This window comes from Coturnix japonica, chromosome 10 (genome assembly GCF_054131305.1).
Source record: "Coturnix japonica strain WE chromosome 10, WE-NBRP24, whole genome shotgun sequence".
Taxonomy (NCBI): domain Eukaryota; kingdom Metazoa; phylum Chordata; class Aves; order Galliformes; family Phasianidae; genus Coturnix; species Coturnix japonica.
In genome coordinates, this window is record NC_140672.1 from 9,934,941 (window position 1) to 9,957,464 (window position 22,524).

The 22,524-nt window shown below is 46.1% G+C and overlaps 1 protein-coding gene and 1 long non-coding RNA gene across 2 annotated transcripts; one reads left to right on the plus strand and one right to left on the minus strand.

The window, feature by feature from the left end:
- Nucleotides 1–11,523: 11,523 nt before the first annotated feature.
- LOC146759274 (uncharacterized) lies at nt 11,524–14,286 on the minus strand. The gene is made up of 3 exons (XR_014932284.1): nt 14,221–14,286; nt 12,668–12,742; nt 11,524–11,756 (listed from the first exon to the last, which is right to left on the minus strand). It is a non-coding gene; the product is annotated as an uncharacterized LOC146759274 (long non-coding RNA).
- Nucleotides 14,287–14,677: 391 nt separating this feature from the next.
- Nucleotides 14,678–16,792, plus strand: LOC146759275 (inositol 1,4,5-trisphosphate receptor-interacting protein-like 1). Its single transcript, XM_085510270.1, has 2 exons — nt 14,678–15,247; nt 15,284–16,792. Exons 1-2 carry the CDS (start codon nt 14,678–14,680, stop codon nt 16,445–16,447), a joined length of 1,734 nt encoding a protein of 577 aa, XP_085366396.1. The 3' UTR covers nt 16,448–16,792.
- The last annotated feature ends 5,732 nt before the right edge of the window (nt 16,793–22,524 follow it).

Sequence of the window (22,524 nt, forward strand, 5' to 3'; positions counted from 1 at the left end):
CATAGAATCATGGAACCACCAAGGCTGGAAAAGACCTCCAAGATCATCCAGCCCAAACATCCATCCACCACCAATATTTCCCCACCGAACTATGTCCCTTAGTGATGCACTACATGTTGCCTCCAGGAAAGGTAACTCCATCACCGTGGCAGTCTATTCCAGTGCCACTCATTCAGAGAATATTTTTTTCCTGACATCCAACCTGAACCTGCCCTGGTGCAACTTGAGGCCAGCCCCTCTTGTCCTATTGCTAGTTATGTGGGAGAAGAGGCCAACCCTCACCTGAATCAACTAAGTTAGTTGATAAATCAATTAAGTCAATTGACAAGATGTACTAGAACATGACAATGAGTAGTTACCCCCAGAAATAATTCACCTGCTGTAACAAGCCCAGCAAAGGAAGTACCTGCTTGGGACTGATGACAAAAAGGCCAAGACAGACCTCTCCCCAACCTGCAGAGCACTGCCTGCACAGCTCTGCTGTAGGGCACAGCTCCTTGGGTCGCTCCTGCACAGTGCCATCCCCACTCACTGCTCTGCCCACTCAATGCCAGGATCACACCATGCACCACCACTGTCACAGCAGAGTCAGGCTTCAGGACTGGTTTTGTGGTGAGGAAGCACAGTGCCTCACTGTGATGATGACTCCTTGCACATATGAGTGGCATTTCCCTGTGCATTCAGTGCCTCAAGACATGGCTGTTATCCTTCCCCCGGCTCCCTGAAATGTGTTTGCCCACCTGGCTACAAGAGGTGAGTTCCTTCATGGCTCACAGCTGTTGGCTGCTGAGGGCACAGCACTGCCTCACATCTGACGTGCCTTCCCCTCAGCAGTTTGTGAGCAATAATGTGAGTGCTGTATCAGCCCAGCTGTGTGCTTGACATAAGCAATGAGATACGGGGGGGCCACGGCTGAGGGTGCAAACTGCGTAACCTTTGTGTGTTTTCCAGAAAAAACAGCTGTCCTGTGCAAGATCTGCACATGTTGCTCACGATGCTCTGAGCTGGAACTGGGCCCTGAGCAGTGCAACGTGGGCATGCCCTGTAACCAGCTGACACTGCCCGGCTCCATGCATGGTGTTTGTCCTGGCAGAGCTCATCTCTAAACTCTCACCAGTGCCTGGTCCTCAGCTGAGGGTGGTTCTGTTTACCCACCTACAAACTTCATCTTAAGCCCAGTCTGAGCACACATCAAGCTGCCAACAGCCCTCACATTGGCTTCAGACTGTTTATTGGACCAGGTGTGATTTTTTTCCCTTTTCTGTAGTATCCACCCAATTTTGTCTGCCCAAAGTCTTGATACTAGTGCAGATCAGGGGCACACTCTTTCCCCGTTGGAGAGGTTTTTGCCTAGATACATACATCAGGATCAGTTCTTTTTGTCCCATCGTGTGTTGTATTTTTCAGTCCTCAGAGAATTTACTATTTCTGCTGGCTTGTTTGAAATATTCAGTTTGTGCTGTTTTCCCTTCACTTGATTGTGCTCCTCTGGTGCTGCCTTTGCTCCATTATCTGTCTGATGCAGAGACACAAGGCACTGGACAGTGGTTTCCCTCAGCCTTTGAACCCTTCACTCAAATACCCGTCTGCGTTTGTCAGACACCTCCATCGCACCACTCACATGTGCAGTAATAACAGTCTGGATCCTTTCAAGTATCAAAACTGACTCCCACTGGAAATCAGTCATCAGACAGACAAGAGACAGGCAGGATAGCAGAGAGCTGCCTGCCAACATTTTTTTCTATAAAAGCTCATGGAAGCAGGCAAAATATAAATGACTTGTCAAAGACAGCTTAAGGAGAGATACTGAGAATATAATTATGGCCACACAAATTGCAAAGATTGCTGCTGTGTGCTCAGAGAAGGATGAGTGTGAGGTACATGCTGGGGGTCAGAGCTCTGCTTTGCTCCCATGTCATGCCCACAGTACTATCTTTTCATTTATACATGAATGACTGAAGTCTTTCCTTATTAATATTTTAATTAACATTTATTATATATATGTATATATATATTAATCATCTTTTTCTCCCAATCTTAGGCTATCTTCATAAGGTGTTTGACTACCTATTTCCTTTCCTGTCACTTGCATGAAGAGAGGAAAAAACACGTGGGGATGTCCTCAGAACAGCCACTGCTGGAAAACAGGGCACTGACTTTTCCTTAAAGTTCTCCTACACTGGTGACTTCTGCCACCACTAAGTTCTCTGTTGGGAAGCTTAGTGCACTTTGTCCTGTCTTGCTGCAGTGCCTCCCATCTCTTATAGCCATCTCTTGCCTGAGGGACTCAGATCTCTTCCCTTGGCTCTAAATGAGAAACACCAGGAAACAAGTCCTCCTCTGGGGCAGGCCAGGTGAGAGCCAGTGGGTGCCTCCCTGCTGCTAAGTAGTTCAGGACATTGTTCTCCCAGCACAGACCTCCAAACAGTGATAACGTGTGGAAGATAAGGCTGAAGGACTTTGTCAAGGCAAGCTTGGATTACTACATTTTTTCTGAGGGGGAAATAAACCACCACCACCAACAACAATAACAACAACAACAAAGCTTTATGACTGAGAGGACGTAAATGAGCTTCTGCCATGCTGCTGCTCCCTGAGCTGGGGTGCTGTGCAGCACTCTTACATCCATCACCATAATCATGCAACACCTGACCTCCTTCTTAGAAAAGCCACCTGATTACCAGGTGAGGCATTCCAGGTTTTATCTGTTGTAGCTCTCGCCTCCAGTTAGTACTTGTGGGTAACCTCTGCTCCTTCTTCAGGAAGGTGCAGCCAGAGCTGCCCACAGACAATAGTCATGACCCATACTCCTTGTCTCTCATCAGGGTGTCATCAGCACTCTCTATGCCTGCTTTGGAGAAGTGGTTTGCATGTACTTGATAAGAGCCCTATAATCATCCCCAGTGGTGAAACTGGCTCCAGTGGGGATGAGGCAGCTCCTGCAGGTGATGCAAATGAAAGCAATGAGAAGAGGTAAGATGGAAAGGTGTAAACATCTGCTCCAAAGTAATCCCCTCTTCTCTGCTCTCTACATTACCGATGACCCTCCTACCAACCCTGGGGTGTGTCAGCCAGACAACCACTGGTGTGGGTACATCTGGCAGCCCTGCTGCCCAGCAGAGCAGTGGGGCTTTGCTGGCACCTTCTGTTTGCAAGGCAGGAGCACAAGCTCACCCACTCTTCCCCCTTCTAATCTCTTTCACATCTGTTCTATCGTGGGCTGTGTTGCAACAAGCAGAAGCTACACTTACCTTCTCCTTATGTACCAAAACCTGCCTGTGTGCAGTCACAAAATTCAGCAGCGTGAGGAAATGAGAAAACTGACACCAAAGAAAACAAGTGCAATCACGGAGCTTCCCTTTGCCTATCTGGCTGCAAATGTTCCAGCTGGTATGAAGCTTCAGACAGTGACGTGGGCCCAAGATTGTGGTGTTTTTCAGTTTTTCAGTGGTTTTCTTTCTTTTGTTTGGTTGCTTGGTTGTTTTTTTCTTTTTAATTATTATCTTATTAGAGACTCCATGCATTTCAGTTCTCCCTTCTATACACTGACTTCTGCCTGGAGCAGTGTAGGTGTGCCTCATGCAGCTGACAGGGACTCCCTTACACACCTTTGTAGCTGCTCCATCAAGCAATGGGCTCCCTTATCCCATGTTGTTTGCAGTGAAGGACCTACCCTGGGCTGCTGGTGGCTTTTATTCATTTCAAACACTTTAATGACTACAGAAAGTACCAGGTAAAAATTAGGTGACTGCCACCTCCACTAAAGCAGTTTTTTGCATACAAATTAAATGTTGACAAGTGATAATGGCAGGCTTGCTTCTGGACTCAGAGCCAAAGGCAGAAGACTACTGCCTAATTGGGAAAAACAGCAGAAAATGAATTAAATAATAGGGATGAGGAAGATATTTCATTAGCTGATCACATATGCCAAGCAATTCATCTTCAACATTTGTCACTTTTCCAACATGAATTTTAAAAGTACGGTGATTTATCAAATGTGTGAGGCTCTTCCAGAGTGAGTGGTGACTGACCACTCACAATGAGTTCATTAAAGCAGTTTCACACTAAAAAGAACAAATATTGGTGGAGATTAATTGATTTCCTGTTACCATACATTCAGTCTGAACGATGTAGCTGAGATGCTTTAGTTACATCCACTTCATCTAAGTCAAGTGCAGCCTTCAGTGTGCTATTCATTTAAGTTTTCCATGAGTAATGAGCGTTAGAATAAAGTTAAATACTATAACTGTCCAAGCTGTCGTTCCAGCTTTTCCTCAGCTTGCCCTGCATTCTTTGGCGAAGAGCAGATCTTATACCAAGCCACTCTTGCTGGAAAGTACTGAAGGTTCATTCACATTTCTCTGTCCCCTCAGCTTTGCCAATTACATTTTCTACATGCACCATGTCATCCTCATTACTTGCACTCACTGGATGATTTCTGATGGCTGAAGAATGAGAGAAAGCTTTACAGATGCTTTCCTCAGAGCACAAGACCTCTCCATCCCCAAGTATAGCAAGTCAGGAAAGGAAGGTAAGAGACCAGCATAGCTGTACTGGGACCTGCTTGTCAAACTGGAGAACAAGAAGAAAATGCACAGGCAGTAAAAACTGGGACAGGTCCTGTAGGAGGAGTATGAGGATGCTTGTGTAGGGATGTAGTCAGGAAAGCCAAGGCCCAGCTTGAACTAAACTTGATGAGAAGAACAAGAAAGTCTTCTACAGGTACCTCAATAAGAAAAGGAAAGTCCGCAAGGGTGTACCACCCCCCCCCCCCCCGCCTCCCCTCTCTCCCCCACCTCCCCCCTCCCCCCACAGTAGTGAGTGACACAGGCAAGCTGGTAACAACAGGCAAGGAGAAGGCTGAGGTGCAGTGAAATGGCATGTAAATTCAGGTCCAATATAGCAGTGAGCTATCTGTATGGGAGAGGAGCGTGCTCTTGCAGTGCTTCTCTATTCTCCTTGCAGCTGGATCTGAAATGTGCTGCTCGCAGCTTGCATTCACATCTGTCTGCTGTGGTTCTGTGCCTCTCTGTGTCTGCACTTTGCACTCTTGGTAGGGATGGCCTTTGGGCTGTTCTGTTACGTTTTCATTTGAAGAGAGAAGTGCAAATGTTTAATCTCAGAGATCCAGCCCTCAGGGAGCGCGCAAAAGGGCAAGAGTTTGAGCAGCATGTCTTCCCATCCCACATAGCCATGTGCCAGTCTGAAAGAACACAGACACAGCAAGCAGTGCAGCTCCAGTGACCCTTCTGTGTGGCTGTCCCAGGGTCCTTTCTCCTTTGGTTTCTGATCCCAAGAACTTTACACGGCATGCCTGGCATGAATCTGATATCTTAAAGATTATTAGGGACCCTTCAGTCACCAGCTCAGTTCTTAACTCTGGATTACATCATCTGAAGATGGAAAGTTCTGCATTGTAAGCTCTGGTATCTAAAGGCCAGTTTGGAGGGGAGGCAACACAGCCTGCATCTCTGGTACAAACTAATTTTGTTTTGGATTTTAGTGTGCAGGATTGTAAATATTTTAATTGCATTAAATTTCTCCTTTAATGAACAAACAGCTATATAATTACAGGAGCATATTCACATCTCTGCTGTAATGGTTGTTTAAGCATTTTAATTCTGCACTATGTTTGCAGGGTTGGACTCCTCTCTGAGAAAGTAATTTTGGGTGCAGAACAGTTCACAAGCCCTTACCTTAGGAGTGTATTTTCCCTTTAATTTACCCAGGAATATTGTGAAAGTTTGGGTATGTGCCCAAAGCCAAGCTTTGTCTTTCTGTCCTTTGATTACCTTGTCTGCACCTCCCTAAAGCCCAGAAGCCTCTGCAGATGGTCAAAAGCAAATTTCCAGCCTTCCACAGAAGGCCTGTGGCTGTAAGTTCTCTGCTATTCCTTGGTAGATCACATTATTTGGTTTTATAAACACTGAAGTAGAAAGCACTCAGATGCTGCACTTAGCAGCGCTGGTGTCTGGCACAAGATGGGCTGTATGATTTTGTACTGACACACACACCCACTACCACTTCCACTCAATGCAACTTCCTTGTGTCTCACCAAGTAACAGCCTGTTCTTGTCCAGTAATGTCTTCATCTTCCTTTTCTCCTGCTGCCCTTCCAGCAGTGACCATTACACATAGCTTTGCCTATGAGGGTCTGCTGCATCTTCAGTCCTGCAGTGTGCTACAAACTGCACTTTGTTAAGAATGGTCTCAGGATGTGCATCCTTTCATGCCAAAATCAGTTTTATAGTTTTCTTTTGTTGTTTCTTTAAATACTACATATGATTTCTTTAGATACAATATTAGCCTAATTAATGAGTGTGAGAAGAGAAACATTTATCCAGTGCCCCTTACTACCATAACATACACTTTTCAGCAGTTTTAACATTCTTGGCACAACACATATGGAGCTGGAAGGAATCAGTGGCCTGAGAGCAACTCACATCATATTGCTCCATAGGTTTGCATATAGAGCAGTGAAACAAAAACACAGGAGCTAAAGCACTGAGGTATTTTTTTCCTGGGCTTGATAGCTTAAAAAATGAATGAATAAATCACCGCATTGTTGAATGAAATGATGCAAGTATTGTGCCATCTGGCTCAGCAAGGAAGTTACTCACAACAACTGTTTTAAAGTGAAAATTGCAGTGACTGTCCACAAGCAGTAGCAGTAGACAGTTTCAGAAACAGTTTGTATCTTTAGTTATAAAAAAGATGTTAGCCCTTCATCCTACTGAAAATGTCAGACATGTATGTGTTGAATTTCTTGTTCTGTGAATCTAATGTGACCTACCAGGCTGTCACGGACTGAAGCTTGTACAGATGGAATCCCTTGCTGTCAGGCCCAAGTCCACCAAAAAACCTTGCTGGTCATTCTCTTGTACTTCTTCCAAAACACAGGAATTCCCAGTTTCCTCAGGTCCTGCCCAAAGCACCTGGCACACTTTAACTGCAATGGGCTTTGCCCAGTGCCAGGGGATCTTGTAGGCACGAGGAGCAGATGGATGTTGAAACTGGAAGGGACAAAGGAAATAGCCCCTGGTCTCCTGTTAGCACACTGGAGTAACCATTTATACTGTCAGATACTGCTGAGATTTAGTAAGTGCTTCAATAAGCAAATGATGGGAGGCACCTGTTAATTCTTCTTCTAAAGCAGAATTATTTTCCTTCTGACTTGGGAAACAGACATATGAGCCCAACTTTTCCCTCATAACTGTCAGTTTCATCAGATTCATTTTGGAATAACAGATCTAGCTGAAATCAGAAATAGAAAGCACCACCCAAATTTCAGACAGTGGATCCTATGTTAATTCTTTGTTGTTGCTTTGTTTTTTATTTTTGAAAAACAGAAGTTAATTTACTTATTTGGCTTTTAGATTCACAGTCGATATAACAGAAGATGGATAGGAGATTAAGTGTGGATTCCAAGGGGAGTTTTTCAGAGATTTTCATATGAGCAGTTTCTGTGGCTAATGGAGTTACTAACAGTACATTTAGGACTTGGTTAGTGTAGGCATTATAAAAAATCGAAGTGTAAAAGTTGAGCAGAGACCATAGGGCAAATGGGAATTAACTTGCTCAGGTAGACAGTTGTAAGATGAAAATTCAAGGCAGTAGCTGGATCTAAACACATTCAGGCAATGACAGAGTGCAGAGGTGAGTACGGAAATAGGGAGATGTAAATAGCTGATGGCATAAACAATGCCAAGCTTGATTATTAGTTGAGAAATACATGGAAGAGATGGGCTGGCAGGGAATCAATTGCCCATTCATTCCTTATGCTGATGAGCTGATTATTCAGTGGGCTTTTGTGAGAGGAATCCATCACTCTCCACTGTGCTGTGTTTTTGGGGAATCAAACTAACTGGAAACAGCTGGGACAAAGTTTGCAAGTGTTTGGTCATTGGTATAAAACAGATGAAAGTCAGTCTGTATTGCTTGTAAAGTAATTTTCCAGCTGGTGGAAGTATGAATTATGATAGGAAAGGCAAATAGGATCAGTTATAGGATTATATTTAGAATAAGAGGGATTAATGCATGTAATTTTGATGCAAAATAATGAACCAGACAAATGTGAGGAGCAAAGGGGGAATGGCAGAGGAGCAGTGAAAGCAAACCAAGATCATAGAGGGTACATACAGATGTGGCCGAGTAGACGGAAGGGAGGGAAGTAGATGAGAAATTTACTGAGGGTCATAACAAAATGAGACTTTTACAAGAGGTGGTGAAGTCCTGTGCTCCAGTTTTGGCTTCTATTGACTCCATGTGAAGATGAAGGCAGTGAAATGTCTCTGATAGGCACAGCAGGTCTCCCATTGGCATGAGGGGTTCCCTTGTTGTGAGGGAAAGGTTTGGGATCAAAGAGTTTGCCTGCCTGAATTCTTTTGAACTCATCTGTTGCCTGTAGCCTTGCCAAATAAGGCAACACCATGGTTAGCCTGTGCAGGCAGTTCTACCCCACTGTCAGAAGCTTCTTATGAATGAGATCAGAGACAAAAATTTCAGTAGGTCTTCTCACAACAAAGTGGGAACCCTAAACAGAGCCTATAGCACTGGGGAGGCAAGAATTCTGGCTCATGTGAGGGCTGAGCCCCATAATTTGCCAGACTGGACATACTGTAACTCTAAACCCATTTCCAGATTAATTACACAAAATCTGCAAACCACTGTAAAATCATTTTCATCTGCAGAAAATATATTATGGTATTTCCTCTTCTTCTCAGATTCAGTGAAAGCAAATTTTCACATTCTCCTCTGAACAGACATTGCCAGGAAAACACTTTTGAATGTGATGTGTGTTATTCTCCCATAATTCAATCCTGTACTCTGAATGCCACAAGTGTCTCTGTTATTTTGTCTTTCATTAGGCTGCGAACTCAGATCAGGAACAGTGTCTCCCCATGCACTTGCAAAGTACCAGGAAAACCAATGACTGTGTGCTGTGAATGATGAATGTGAAGCTCACTTGACCGCAGACAGTGTAGGCCAAGGGCAGTTCTAAAAAACAACTGCCTGATGAAATACTTGTGTTTCTTTGTGACGCTGAGTTCAAAATGCTGTATAAGAACCAACACCTTGAAAGAAAATAAATATTTCTATTCTTCATTTGCTTCAGGTTTAGGAGAGGGTGACCCAAGACTTCAATTAGGGTTACATCTATTCCAGAGTGAAGAACGAGCAAAGCAAATAAGCAGGCAGGCCTGGGAACAGACTTCTCAGAATGATGCAAAGATGATACACAAAAAACTTACAGGAACAATGTGTCCTAAGACACCTTCTATTTCTATGAATGTAGATCAAGTATAATAATGTGAGATTTTTAAATGAGTTAGTCTGATGGAGACCTTTATATTGCACATCTTTACTTCCATATTCCTTGCTCTCGGATTTCTGGTTATATACTGCTGGTTAAATGCTGCTAGCATTCTTCTTCTTGATATTTCTCTGGCTTGAATAACTTCTGCCATTACAGAATCAGTCTTGTCTGGAATAGAGGAGTCCTATTTCTATGATTTCACTATGTGTCTTTATGAAAGAAACATGTACCAGTCTTCAATTTGTTTTTGTTTCAATCTATATAGGACTTTCAGGACCCATTCCCAGATACAAATATTTGAGATTTTCAGTTCTGAATATCCTGTCTCAAAATACCCTGCAATGTTAACTTAAAATTCCATGCTTCATTAGGAAGCCTCATGAATACCTGAATTAACTGAATACTTATAGAAAGCTGATACATGCAAAACTCATCCTATGAATTACACAAATGTTACCTAAAAGTGATCCTCACATGGTGCTTTCCCAGATTTTTACATGTATGTTACCAGTGCATCCAATGATGTGATTTACGTTGGAATGGTTTTATTGGTCAGTTTTTGCAACTTTGGTCTTTTTTCTTGATCAAAGAATTTCCATTTTTCTCCACTAGAAAACAGACACATTGAAGACTGCTTCGGTGTCCTAAAGATGTATTGAATTGAGCTAACACAGTATTTTCTGGGTAAACTAAGCACGTGAAAAGTGATCTTGCTTTTTTATTTAAAATTAGACAAATGCTCATGAGCTCTGGGTCTGCTTCCAAGTTGAAGAGAAATAGTTTTATTGATTTTAGTGCTCTCGATAAATTAGGAACGTGCTGAGAAAAATGCTCCGCTCCCATGAGTTTGGAATTTATTTTCAAACTGAAGGGAATGTTTGCTGTGTTTACTGTGGTATTCAGGCACTGGGTTCCTTTCATCTTTCTCAAGATGCAGCTATATACAACTAGAGGATGCAAAGACAGTAAAGCATTTGTTGCTTTGTTTGTTTTGTTTTTGCATATACTGAAGGTTTTATTTCATCACCCACTTTCATGGAAGAATAATTCAGAATTAGTTCAAAGTAAAGGAGGCCTGAACTCCTTCCTTCCTCTAGCTCAGCAGAAACCAACATTTTTGGAAGATTTGCAGAGGAAGGAGCACAATGAAAAATGATCCCACTGAGTCTGGAGTCCAACCTGTCATTGATGCAATCCACACAAAAAATCAAAGCCAACCTTCCACAGACATTCTTTGACTGAGATGAGCACCACATGCAGATTGAGGAGCAGACCTCGGTGATTACATTGCTCTGGTTGTGATAAAAGAAGGCAGCACTGGGAGGGATTCCCTCTGCTGGTCCTGGGGGGCCACAGTGATTCTTAGAAGGTCATCCTGCCTCTCTGGTCTGGGCTTGAGAGTGAAGGAGAGCAGTGTTGTGTAGATGAGCAAATCTATCTCATTTACCATTTCATGTTTTGAGAATGAATGAAAACAACTGAAAATCTGTCTCCACAACATTCTCATATAAATTATTTATATCAGGATTGTTTTCAGCCCATAGAGACTGCAAAGCAGTAAAGGTTCATCCGATCCCACAGGGATGGGCTGGCTGCTCTGATGGGGCACTGCCTGGGCTCAGCTCCATGCTCCCCCAGCAGCCCGTGCAGGCAGGCAGCAGCCAGTGCCTGCAGTCCATGCAGCCCCAGCACAGCACAGCCAGCGCACAGAAGGCTCAGCAGGTGCCGTTTCCCCCTCCTCCTCCTCCCAGCTCAGCACCCCGCAGTTGTCTCCACCAACTCTCCCGTGCAGCGTTAATGTGAGGGAAAACTGTGGCATCACCATGGTGCAACTCTGACTTCCCCTCATCCCTGATCAGTTCTCAGACAGGTGTCAAAAGAAACATGATTTCAGGAAAAAAGGGCATTAAGATGTCAGTATAGAGACAAACTCAACTTAGACTGTGAGCACATCTGTATATTCTTGATTATCTTTTTAAGAAAACTAAAAGAAATATTCCTGAGTGCTCCACTGGAAATAGTCAGCAAATAAGATTCAGTGTTCATGGAAGAAACCTCTATTATCTCTGAAACAAGTTAGCATAGCACGGGCAGTCAGCAGCCAGTGCTGCATTTACACACTTAGAATGAGAAAAGGAAAACCTGAAATTTCAGGTGAAATTTGATTTCACCTGAAATCAAAACTACTTTTGATATCTTAAGGCAGATGCTGGGTCGTGGTCTGATGTGTTGTGGTTCAGAAATAAAATAGGTCTTTAAAAGGAACAACAGCTCTCTTTTCTCTGGAGGAGAAGTTCAGTGAATCCTTTCAATTTCCAAAGGCGTAGAGGTCAGACTGCCCCGTGCCCTCACTGTGTGCTTTCTGCATGAGGCTGAGATGACTTGTGTGATCTCATAGGCATGGGCTGCTTTAAAGACTGCTTTATGCAGTACATTCTGCCTGAAAAAGCAAACTTACTTTTAGTATTCCTTCACACATGATTTTGCACAGATGGCTTCCCAGGGAGTTGAACTCAGCCTGCACTGTGAATGGTTTGAAAAATGTCTATTATTTAAAAGTTTCATTGTTAGAACTAAACCCGAACTGTTAAGAAGGAGCCTCAGCCACAACCAAGAACAAGTTCAAACTCAACAAAAAGAATTGCTGGCCATCTCTCCCGTTCTTGTCTTTTAAAGCTACAATAACAACAGAAAAACAATAAAACACTTTCCAAGCTTGGGAGCACTTTAGCATCAGTCTTGCTGACAGGAGCACCTTCCTCAATTATATTTTCATCATCAGAGAAACTATGAGCCCACTGTAACTGGATAAAAGCCCTTCAAAATGAGAGCTTCCTTCAGTGTCTCACTCCCAATCAGAGGTGCTTCCACGTGGCAGCCTCCAGACCTCACAGTTTATAACAACACAATGACACTTAATGACATTTCTCATCGCATTTCTGTCTCACATGGGGAGTGCACCACTGGAGGGGATGCACTAGGCCATGTGTGAACTGACTGGAGAAGAACTGGAAATACGTCATCACTGTTTTGTTTAGAAAAGTACTTCTGACAAAAAATCACAGGTTTTTTGTGACTTCATAGAAAGATTTCTTTCAAAAATATGAAGTAAGACCTGCATAAAAACTTGAACAAGATAAGCATGATTTTCAGGTTAGTGAAAATCAAGCACATTAATAGACAGCTCCTGGTTTCTGCATACAGAGCTGATTTTGTCTCCGTTGTCTCACTTGAGGGAAATTGAGCAATAAATGATGGGAACCAGTGGAGAGCATCCTCCTTCCAGGGCTGCAAACTACATTTGTCTCAGTTGTGCACACAGTCTGCATTCACACTGTGGTGAGTGCTCACCTGTGAGTGTGCAGTTCAAGTGCTTGTCCGGATTTATTTCTTGGTTGTTAATGAGTATTCAGTTTAGTTGTTTACCTGAAATGCAAAAAGTAGAGATTGGAAGTTTATTGTCATGTGCAAAATTATTGAGGGTGCACTGGATAGATGCATAATGCAAGGGGCTTTGACTGGTTTGCCTACAGAGGAACCCACATTGGTGATTCTCTGAGCAGCAGCAGCAAAGCCTCACATGTGGAGGCTGACCAGATTGCAGAAGGGGAACAGGATACAAACAGTTTGAGGAGCTGCTTCACTGACATTTCCAACACTGTTTTGGTAAAGGCCTTCGCTAAGCACAGTGACCTGAGATAAGCACAGAGTCAAGTTTAACATGCCTGAGAGGAGGATCTGGAGAGGAGGATGTCAGAAGTGCTCCAGTGTTACCATGATGACTGGCTTCCCACTTGCCCCCCATTGTAGTTGCACTGCTTGGCACTGGAAGGCACCAGCCTGGAGCTCCGGCTGCAAGGCTCCGCCAAATGCAGGAAACAACAGACACCCAGAGACTGGTGAAGTACAGAAATCTGAATGCTGAATTCGGATTCAGGAAAGATTAGGTCCTGTTTCACTGGGTTACACAGCTTCTGTTGGTTAATAATATTTATTGATATCCTTGTTACTGGAAACAGAGAAGAAGAGCGATTATCTTCTGTGGAGAAACCTACACTAGGGAACCTGCTGTAGCAGGGGATTTGGTCTAGGGGATCTCGTGAGGTTCAAATGACTTCCAACCCTGTTGATCTGGGATCTCCCCTGGCTTCAGGAGGTGACTCTGGCCTTACCTCCCAGAAGTCAATACAGCCATGGCTGGGAGCCTTGTGCTGCAGGCAGCAAGGTATGCAGGTGAAGCACAGCTGGTCTGACAGCTGCCATCACGCTCCTGTCCTACAGGGCTGTCTCCTTACCTACCAGACCACTCTGTGCCTGCAGGGCTGCCTTGGTTCAACACCCACAGGCTCCCAGCCAAGCCTTTCTCTGTTGGCCTTTGAGAAATATTCCTGCCTCGTGCACATGTGATTTTGCAACATGGGGTAGACAGCAGTTGCTCCTGCTGTTTTCTCTACAGCATAAGCTCACCCAAAGGAGCCAGAGCCCATGCAGCTGAAGAGGCTGCTGCACATGTGGGCATCCTAATCATCATTGTTAGAGCCCCTTTGAGCTGCTTGGATCGAGCCATCTGGCCTTTTGCTCAGAGGACGTTCAGACCACCGGTGGCTGAGGGAGCAATCAGCAAAGGGCTGTGTGATGTCAGGTGCTGAGACTTTGACATGACCGGCACTGATCTTCAGCTTTGTTCCCTCTGTGGCATTTCAGCACTAAAATGAGTTTCTGCATATGCTGCAAATTCTTATGTTTCCTCAGGAGCAGTAGTTTTGATTTTCCTTTTCTGTCCAAATGATTTTCCAGGGACAGTGTGTTTGGAACATAACCTGTGGGGTGGCACATGAGGAGCACAGCATCCATGGGAAATACCACCCCATTTTATTTTAAAGAAAGGCCCGGGCAGCTCCCACCTGCTTAGTAAAGAGCGTCCCCAGGAGCTCTGTCCAGAGATATGCCTCCAAATTGAGGCAGTGCCGTGGCTCAGTGGCCATGTGCCCACCCTGGGCAGCTGAGAAGGGTGGAGTCGGGCAGCCCATTTGTGACATCAGCAGGAATGCATTGCATCACAACGCAGGGGATGGGTTTAGGGCCACAGGCAGGCAGCGCTGCTGCATTTTTGACCTGGGCCAATGGTGAGTGCAGCAGCAGGGGAAGGTCGGGCTGGACGAGGGATGTGGTGCAAACACCGGCCCCTGTGGGAGCACCACGGGCAGTGCTTGGAACTGTCCCTGCCAGCACTGGCCTCGGTCCCTGCTGCCACCCAGCTCCCTCGTACCCACTGCTCCTACCTGAGCACAGGGCCATGCGGCTCCTGGCCCCGCTCCCTCCCAGCCCCACTGAGCCCCTCTCTCCCATCTCTTGCAGATCATGGCTTTGGTGTTTGTTCTCGCATTGTTGGTGCGGGCGCTAAGTGTCAGTGTCAATACTGATGTGCTCATGCTCGAGAACGTACAGCGGCGCGAGGTTGATCTGCAAAAGCACATGATACCTCCGCAGCACGAGATTGAGCAGAGGAATGAGCAGCAGAGCTGGGTGGACATGTCATCTCTGCTCTTTGCTCTGCTGGATTACTGGAAGATCTGGTTCAATGTGGGGCTGATTCTGTTGCTCCTTTGGAACATGGTGCAGTCCATACAAATGAGCCAGCATGATGAAAGCAGCAGTGAAAATGACAGCTCCAGTGGCGAGGAGGAGGCATCGGGGGCGGAGCAAGAGGAAGAGGAAGAGGTGGAAGAGGTTGAACAGGAGGAACATCAGGAGGAACAGGTGGAACAGCAGGTGCAGGAGGAAGAGGAACAGGTGGAACAGGAGGAACAGCAGGTGCAGGAGGAACAGGAACGGGTGCAGGAGGAACAGGTGGAACAGGAGGAACAGCAGGTGCAGGAGGAGCAGGTGGAACAGGGCGGACAGCAGGAGCAGGTAGAACAGCAGGAGCAGGTGGAATTGGTGGAAAAGGAGGAACAGGAAGAAGAGGAGGATGACGAGGAAGAAGACTTCAAAGATTCAGCACTGACAAAATTTCTCACAAGGCGTGCCCTGGAAAAGGTGGAAGGAAGGGCCACCAGGTGCCCTATAGTGGAGGAGCTGATGGACCAGCTCGTGCAGACCTTCAGATTCATCTGGTCCAACAGCTTCTTCCCGGTGCTGCAGCCCGCCATTGGGGTGGGCAGTGCCTTTGAAGGCTGGAGTCCCCGGGAGTGGGACAATGTGTACTGCCTGCTCGTGCCCATAGAGCCTCCCCCCGGGCACACCTTCCTCCTGGAGCTGGGAGATGAAGGGCACGGGCTGGCAAGGAACTCCCGCGTCCGCGTGGAGCTTCAGTGCATGTGCCAAAGGGAGAAGCAGCTGGGGAATGTGCTGTGCTTCCTCCACCACCATGAGGAAGAGCTGAGCCAAAATCAGGACCCCAGCCTGCTACAGACTCTCTGCACTGACTCCTACCTGGATGTGGAGAGAACTGTCACCTGGTTCACCGCACAGGTGGCAGCAATCTGGAAGACCACCCACCACGCGCACGCCTACAGCCTGAAGGTGCTGCCTTCCAGACGCTCCTGCAAGCTCCAGCTGACAGAAGCCTCCAGCGGGGAAAAAGTCCTCGTCGAGCTGCTGTTCGGGGTGCAGCAAGAATACTCGGACATCTACCTGACCAGCCAGAACACAGACGCCGGCTTTACACCCAGCACAACATGGCCACAGAGCTGCGCTGTGGCAGAAAAGAAGTTCTTCCAGCACACGGCCAGGAGTACCGGACAGGACAGCTCCCACCTGCACTGCCTGACGTTGCTTGCCAGCATCTTAGTGGGCATGGGCTTTTCCACCTATGTCATCAAGACTCTTGTCCTCCACACTTTGGCCATCATCCCTTTGAAGAAGTGGCGCAGGAAGTATTTCCTGAATCGGATGGAGAATCTCCTGCGGTACCTGCGCTTCTGCCTGGATGAGAAATGCCTGAACCACTTCTTCCTTGGCAGCAAGTCGGTGCACAGCACGATTGTCCTGCCGCAGTCCTTCCGATCCGCCAAGCCGCTCAACCTCTTCCAGCACCTGGAGGAGGACCCGGACGCCCACTCCATAGCGCTGCGTGAGTTCAGGGAGCTGAAAGATCGCTACATCAGACTGCTGCTGTTCGGACGCTGAGAGAGACCTTTGTCCGAACCCTTCTCTTGTTTTGGCTGCAAGCTCACATCCTGTGAGCAATAAGACTCTGAGACCTATTTAGGAGGCCAGAGGTGGCTGTTTCCTTGTGGCAGTCAGTGTCACGTTGGAGAGAGCTTACCAGTGGAAGATCCGGCCTGTGACCAAATGACTCCATCTTGGTATGGGAGATCTGGGGATGGAACCATTGTATCTTGTGAAGGCAAGATGCAAACAGATGCTTCCCTGCTCCCTCTGACAACCATCTCTACTGAAGATCAACATCTGAACTACGAGTCATGCTGGAAACCCAGTGGTGACTAATTCTCTCTTGCTTTCTACAAAGACTCTTTGCTTTTATTTCCTATCTCTTTTCTATCACCCGACTTCCCTTCCCCATTTCCCTAAACAACAACAACTTTTAATAAACTCTTATAAACTATATATCCTGTTGTGTCACAATCTCGCCATCGTGTGTACGTATATTGAAAGAATATAGAGGCCACTAAGATGGTCAGGGTGCTGGAGCAGCTCTCCTGTGAGAAATGGTTGAGGGAACTGGGCTTGTTTAGCTTAGAGAAGGCTCTGGGGAGATCTCGTTGTGGCCTTGCAGTACTTCAAGGGAGCGTATACAGAGGAGGAATTGCTGTGTCACGGTGTTATCTAGATCAATCTATGTCTGTGACGGGGAGGGGCAGTAGGCTCCTGTTCCCCCTGGCTCCCAGCGTATAGGAAGGGAAAATAAGAAAGGGGTAGGGAGATGGGAGCTGGACTCAAGGAAACAAACAGAGAAGTGGCAACGATCTAAGGAGGAAAACTTACTATTTTACTAATTACAATCTAATGGAAATTGAGGCTAATAAGCCAAGTAAAATAAAAGGGAAAGAGAGAGAGAGGTTTTCCGAAGACCGAGAAGCCTACTTTGAAACTGAAGGTGCCACGGCTTGGAAGCACACCCAGACTCGCTACCAGGCAGTTTGAGAGAGAGACAGCATCACTTCCGTGATGTGTTTCCCTCTCTGACTGTGAGACCCTCTGGGACATGTAGTTGTTCTCTGTGCTCTATATGATGTTATGATGTGGAATACCAATAGAAAAATGTACAAAACCATGACATTGTGAGGGTGGGCAGTGATAGGACAAGGGGGAATGGCTTTAAATTCAGACAGGGAAAGTTTAGGTTGGATCTTAGGAGGAAGTTTTTCACTCAGAGGCTGGTGACGCACTGGAACGGGTTGCCCAAGGAGGCTGTGGATGCCCCATCCCTGCAGGCATTCAAGGCCAGGCTGGATGTGGCTCTGGGCAGCCTGGGCTTCTGGTTGGTGACCCTGCACACAGCAGGGGGTTGGGACTGGATGAGCACTGTGGACCTTTGCAACCCCGGCCATTTCATGATTGTATGATGGGTGACATAAATCGCTGTCTGATTATTGTTGCAATATGCTTCTTTTCATGTGCTCTTAACCAAATACTGCTGGTGTTGCCCTGGGTGTCCTGTTTGGGGTCGTATCCTGGTAGATGCTTTACGAATACAAATGGTGCATAAAGGCCTGTATAGTTCATTAGGACCAGATCTCATGTCCATCGATAGCAGTATTATATAGAAATAATATACCTTTACATATATAAAAATGATAGACCTTTCAGAAGGGTATATAAATGCAGCACAGTGGACAAACATATATTACTCTGTCCACCTGTTTGACAAAAATGTATATATTATTTTATACCCTGAAGCAGGGGTTTTAATATTCCTTCAACAATATTTTGATATAATCATCAGTGACTATAACTGCTCTGCTCTGGATCTTCTTGTCATCTTTCTAAATGTCTGCTCCATTTTTTCATCATGTTGGACCAAAAATATAGCGTGGTGATGAACTACACAGGTCTGTTTTGTGCTGTAGATGCTTAGCCCTGGAAGTTTATCAGTAAATAAGAGAGATGAAAAATCCACTTTAGAGAGAGGATTAGGTAAAAAATTCAGCTTCTTGAAAGTAATCTGAGAGGTACTACTGACGTATTCGCCAATTAACCTGACTTATCCCAGGACTTCAACTGTCCCGGGGAGAGAGACACAAACATGGATGCCATCATGTCTTCTCTCAATATATTGCTCTGTCACACACCTTATATGCCATCCTAAATCCTGCGCAGACACGTACACCCGCTACGCAAAACCCAATGCACGCAAGAGAACCTATACACACACCTACCTAAACCCGCAGCCCACTAACTCTTAACCTACAGGCCTAACTCAGCTATTCTAGAACACTCCATCTACTCAGAACTACTGTATGCACTCATAAATCCTCGCAAAGACAACTTAGCACCCCAACATACTACAGAACTCTGTGATCAGTGGGAGGTTGGCACAGGTTTGCTGTTAAAAATGGCACTTTCTGCCCTTCTGTGTCCATGGGCTCCTGAAGGATTTGTAAATCCTTGTGCTAAAGGTGGATGAGGCTTGCACATCTCCTGCCACCTGATTATTACCTGTGCAGATGGAACATATCTCTGGGTTCTGCCTGCAGGTAGCAAGGACAGAGCAATCCCACATGGACAGGGACTTGCCAAGGTATAGCTGAAAGCAGGTGGTAGATAAGATGAATTGCCTTCCAGCAATTTGCAACCAGAACGAGGAGAAATTTCATATGATAGTGAGCTGCAGTTCCTCCTATCAAACCTGACCTGGTGCTAAGCCTTCTAACAGCTATTGTCTCGGACCATTTAGAAGAGAGAGTCCCATTCAGCATTTCCTGTCCCTGCTGTTACCTGGAGGTTTTTTGCTGTGCTCTCACTGCTCCTTTCCATGCTGATCTTTGGGATGCTGCATTGCTGCAGCATCACTGAGGAGCAGTTAGAGAATCACAGAATCATCATCATAGACTCATAGGATGGCTGGGGCTGAACAGTACCACAATGATCATCTAATTCCATCGCTGGTGGCACCGCAAAGATGAAAGGAAGAGGCTTTGTGTTATAGGAGCATTGCCATGCAGTGCTGATTGCCTATAGGGTTTCAAGCAAGGAAACACCAAAATAATAGATCAGAGCACCCATGATTTTGTGTTGTGTTCACGACAGTATTTGGCCCCTTATTTGCTATGGTGAGTTTCATTTGCTGGAAACCTTCATCTCTCTTTTAAATGATCATTCTTTGGTTTGAATCAAGCTTTAAATGGGAGTCAGTGAATGCGCTCCTGGATTTCTGTATGTGTTTGCCCGGTGGGATAGGTTGTAGTTAAGTGAAATGCATGGTGTAAGCAAAGAGAAATTGCTGTATGCAAACCATAATTTTTGCGTACTTACTGTTTGGAGTGCTGATGAAAGGGATGTATCACAGCATTTTTATCATGTCGGCTGCTCTCCCTGTCTCACTGCCTGAAGGGTGGCAAAGGGCCCCTTTCATCTGGAGGATTATGAGGCCATCATGGTAAACAGCAACACCTGGTTGGGTTGACCTTGTTGGAGCTTTCATCTTTTGTTCGAAGTTTTGAAGTGTTCCTTGTGGTTCTTTTGTTCCCCGAGTCATGACTTGATGTTTAGCGAGATCAGGGAGGAGCAGCTTCTTGCTGGAGTCATTAATGTGGATGGGGAGGGGAGAAGACAGTGGCCAGCTGAGTGCTTCCAGAGTCCCAAGGTTGGGGATGGCCCTACAGGTTTGGAGCTCAGTTCTGGCTGCACAGAGGGTGCCTGGATCTCTGCTTCTGCTGCTTTCACCCCAACAAATGCTCCTTAAGAATGAAATGCAACATGCCGCTTGGCTTCATACCTCTTAATCCCAGAACAGGAGTCCATCCACAAGCGGATGAGAGAAACTGACAACAAAGGACTTAGCAAAGAGACACTGACAGAGTCAGTGGGCAGTGCTGCCAGTTTCTGCCTGCACTTGTTAACCAACCACCCAGCCTTGCCACCATCACACTGGCTTCCTGAGCTCATTCATTTACTCTGGGGGGTGCCTGCAGGGCCTGGAGCGTGCAGGAGTGGAACGGGAGGCTGTCCATGAGGCACTGTGCTCGGGGGGATTTCCCTGGCTGGACCATTGCATGTTCTCTGCCTTGCAGCCTCTGAATGCAGACAGAGCCGGATCCTGGTGGGCGAATGCCAAAGAAATCTCTTAGTTGGTAGCCGAGTCTCATACTTGCCTTTATGATATTCTTTTAACATCAAAGTAAGATTCATATATAAAGCAGAGCACCCAAGAATATATCTCTAGTAATGGTGACAGTGAAATGTCATTTTTGGATGGAATGTTTTTATTTCCCTTCCTTTTTAGTCTCACCTTTTTTAGTTTTCTATCCACTGATTTTGCCCAGAATTTCCAGCCTGTGGAAATATATTCCCGTGTTTATTTAGCACTGCTGCTTTTCCTGCGCTAGCAGTATGGATTTAGACATTGGCTCATCCTTTATGCAGTTCAGAGAATGACTTCAGGAAAAGTCCTAATCCAGCAAAGGTGGATTCTTCAATAAGGAAAAATACAGCTCAGATTGCAAGAATAAAGATGGAATGGGTCTTTGCTGTGTTCTGCCTCTTCCAAGCATGTAAGATTTTTCACTCAGGGGTGGTGACCCCAGCACTTGCTCTTGTTGAACCTCATCCCATTGGCCCCAGCCTATTGATCAGCCTGTCCTGGTCTCTCTGTGGGGCCTGTTTACCCTAAGGCAGATCAGCACTTCCTAACAACTTGCTGTCATGTGCAAAATTATTGAGGGTGCACTGGATAGATGCATAATGCAAGGGGCTTTGACTGGTTTGCCTACAGAGGAACCCACATTGGTGATTCTCTGAGCAGCAGCAGCAAAGCCTCACATGTGGAGGCTGACCAGATTGCAGAAGGGGAACAGGATACAAACAGTTTGAGGAGCTGCTTCACTGACATTTCCAACACTGTTTTGGTAAAGGCCTTCGCTAAGCACAGTGACCTGAGATAAGCACAGAGTCAAGTTTAACATGCCTGAGAGGAGGATCTGGAGAGGAGGATGTCAGAAGTGCTCCAGTGTTACCATGATGACTGGCTTCCCACTTGCCCCCCATTGTAGTTGCACTGCTTGGCACTGGAAGGCACCAGCCTGGAGCTCCGGCTGCAAGGCTCCGCCAAATGCAGGAAACAACAGACACCCAGAGACTGGTGAAGTACAGAAATCTGAATGCTGAATTCGGATTCAGGAAAGATTAGGTCCTGTTTCACTGGGTTACACAGCTTCTGTTGGTTAATAATATTTATTGATATCCTTGTTACCGGAAACAGAGAAGAAGAGCGATTATCTTCTGTGGAGAAACCTACACTAGGGAACCTGCTGTAGCAGGGGATTTGGTCTAGGGGATCTCGTGAGGTTCAAATGACTTCCAACCCTGTTGATCTGGGATCTCCCCTGGCTTCAGGAGGTGACTCTGGCCTTACCTCCCAGAAGTCAATACAGCCATGGCTGGGAGCCTTGTGCTGCAGGCAGCAAGGTATGCAGGTGAAGCACAGCTGGTCTGACAGCTGCCATCACGCTCCTGTCCTACAGGGCTGTCTCCTTACCTACCAGACCACTTTGTGCCTGCAGGGCTGCCTTGGTTCAACACCCACAGGCTCCCAGCCAAGCCTTTCTCTGTTGGCCTTTGAGAAATATTCCTGCCTCGTGCACATGTGATTTTGCAACATGGGGTAGACAGCAGTTGCTCCTGCTGTTTTCTCTACAGCATAAGCTCACCCAAAGGAGCCAGAGCCCATGCAGCTGAAGAGGCTGCTGCACATGTGGGCATCCTAATCATCATTGTTAGAGCCCCTTTGAGCTGCTTGGATCGAGCCATCTGGCCTTTTGCTCAGAGGACGTTCAGACCACCGGTGGCTGAGGGAGCAATCAGCAAAGGGCTGTGTGATGTCAGGTGCTGAGACTTTGACATGACCGGCACTGATCTTCAGCTTTGTTCCCTCTGTGGCATTTCAGCACTAAAATGAGTTTCTGCGTATGCTGCAAATTCTTATGTTTCCTCAGGAGCAGTAGTTTTGATTTTCCTTTTCTGTCCAAATGATTTTCCAGGGACAGTGTGTTTGGAACATAACCTGTGGGGTGGCACATGAGGAG

What these genes read in the sequence shown, in the direction of transcription:
- LOC146759275 (XM_085510270.1), top strand. Translation starts at nt 14,678, where the DNA reads ATGGCTTTGGTGTTTGTTCTCGCATTGTTGGTGCGGGCGCTAAGTGTC. An exon ending in AGGTAGAACAGCAGGAGCAG is followed by an intron (nt 15,248 to 15,283) that starts GTGGAATTGGTG and finishes CAGGAAGAAGAG; the next exon opens with GAGGATGACGAGGAAGAAGA.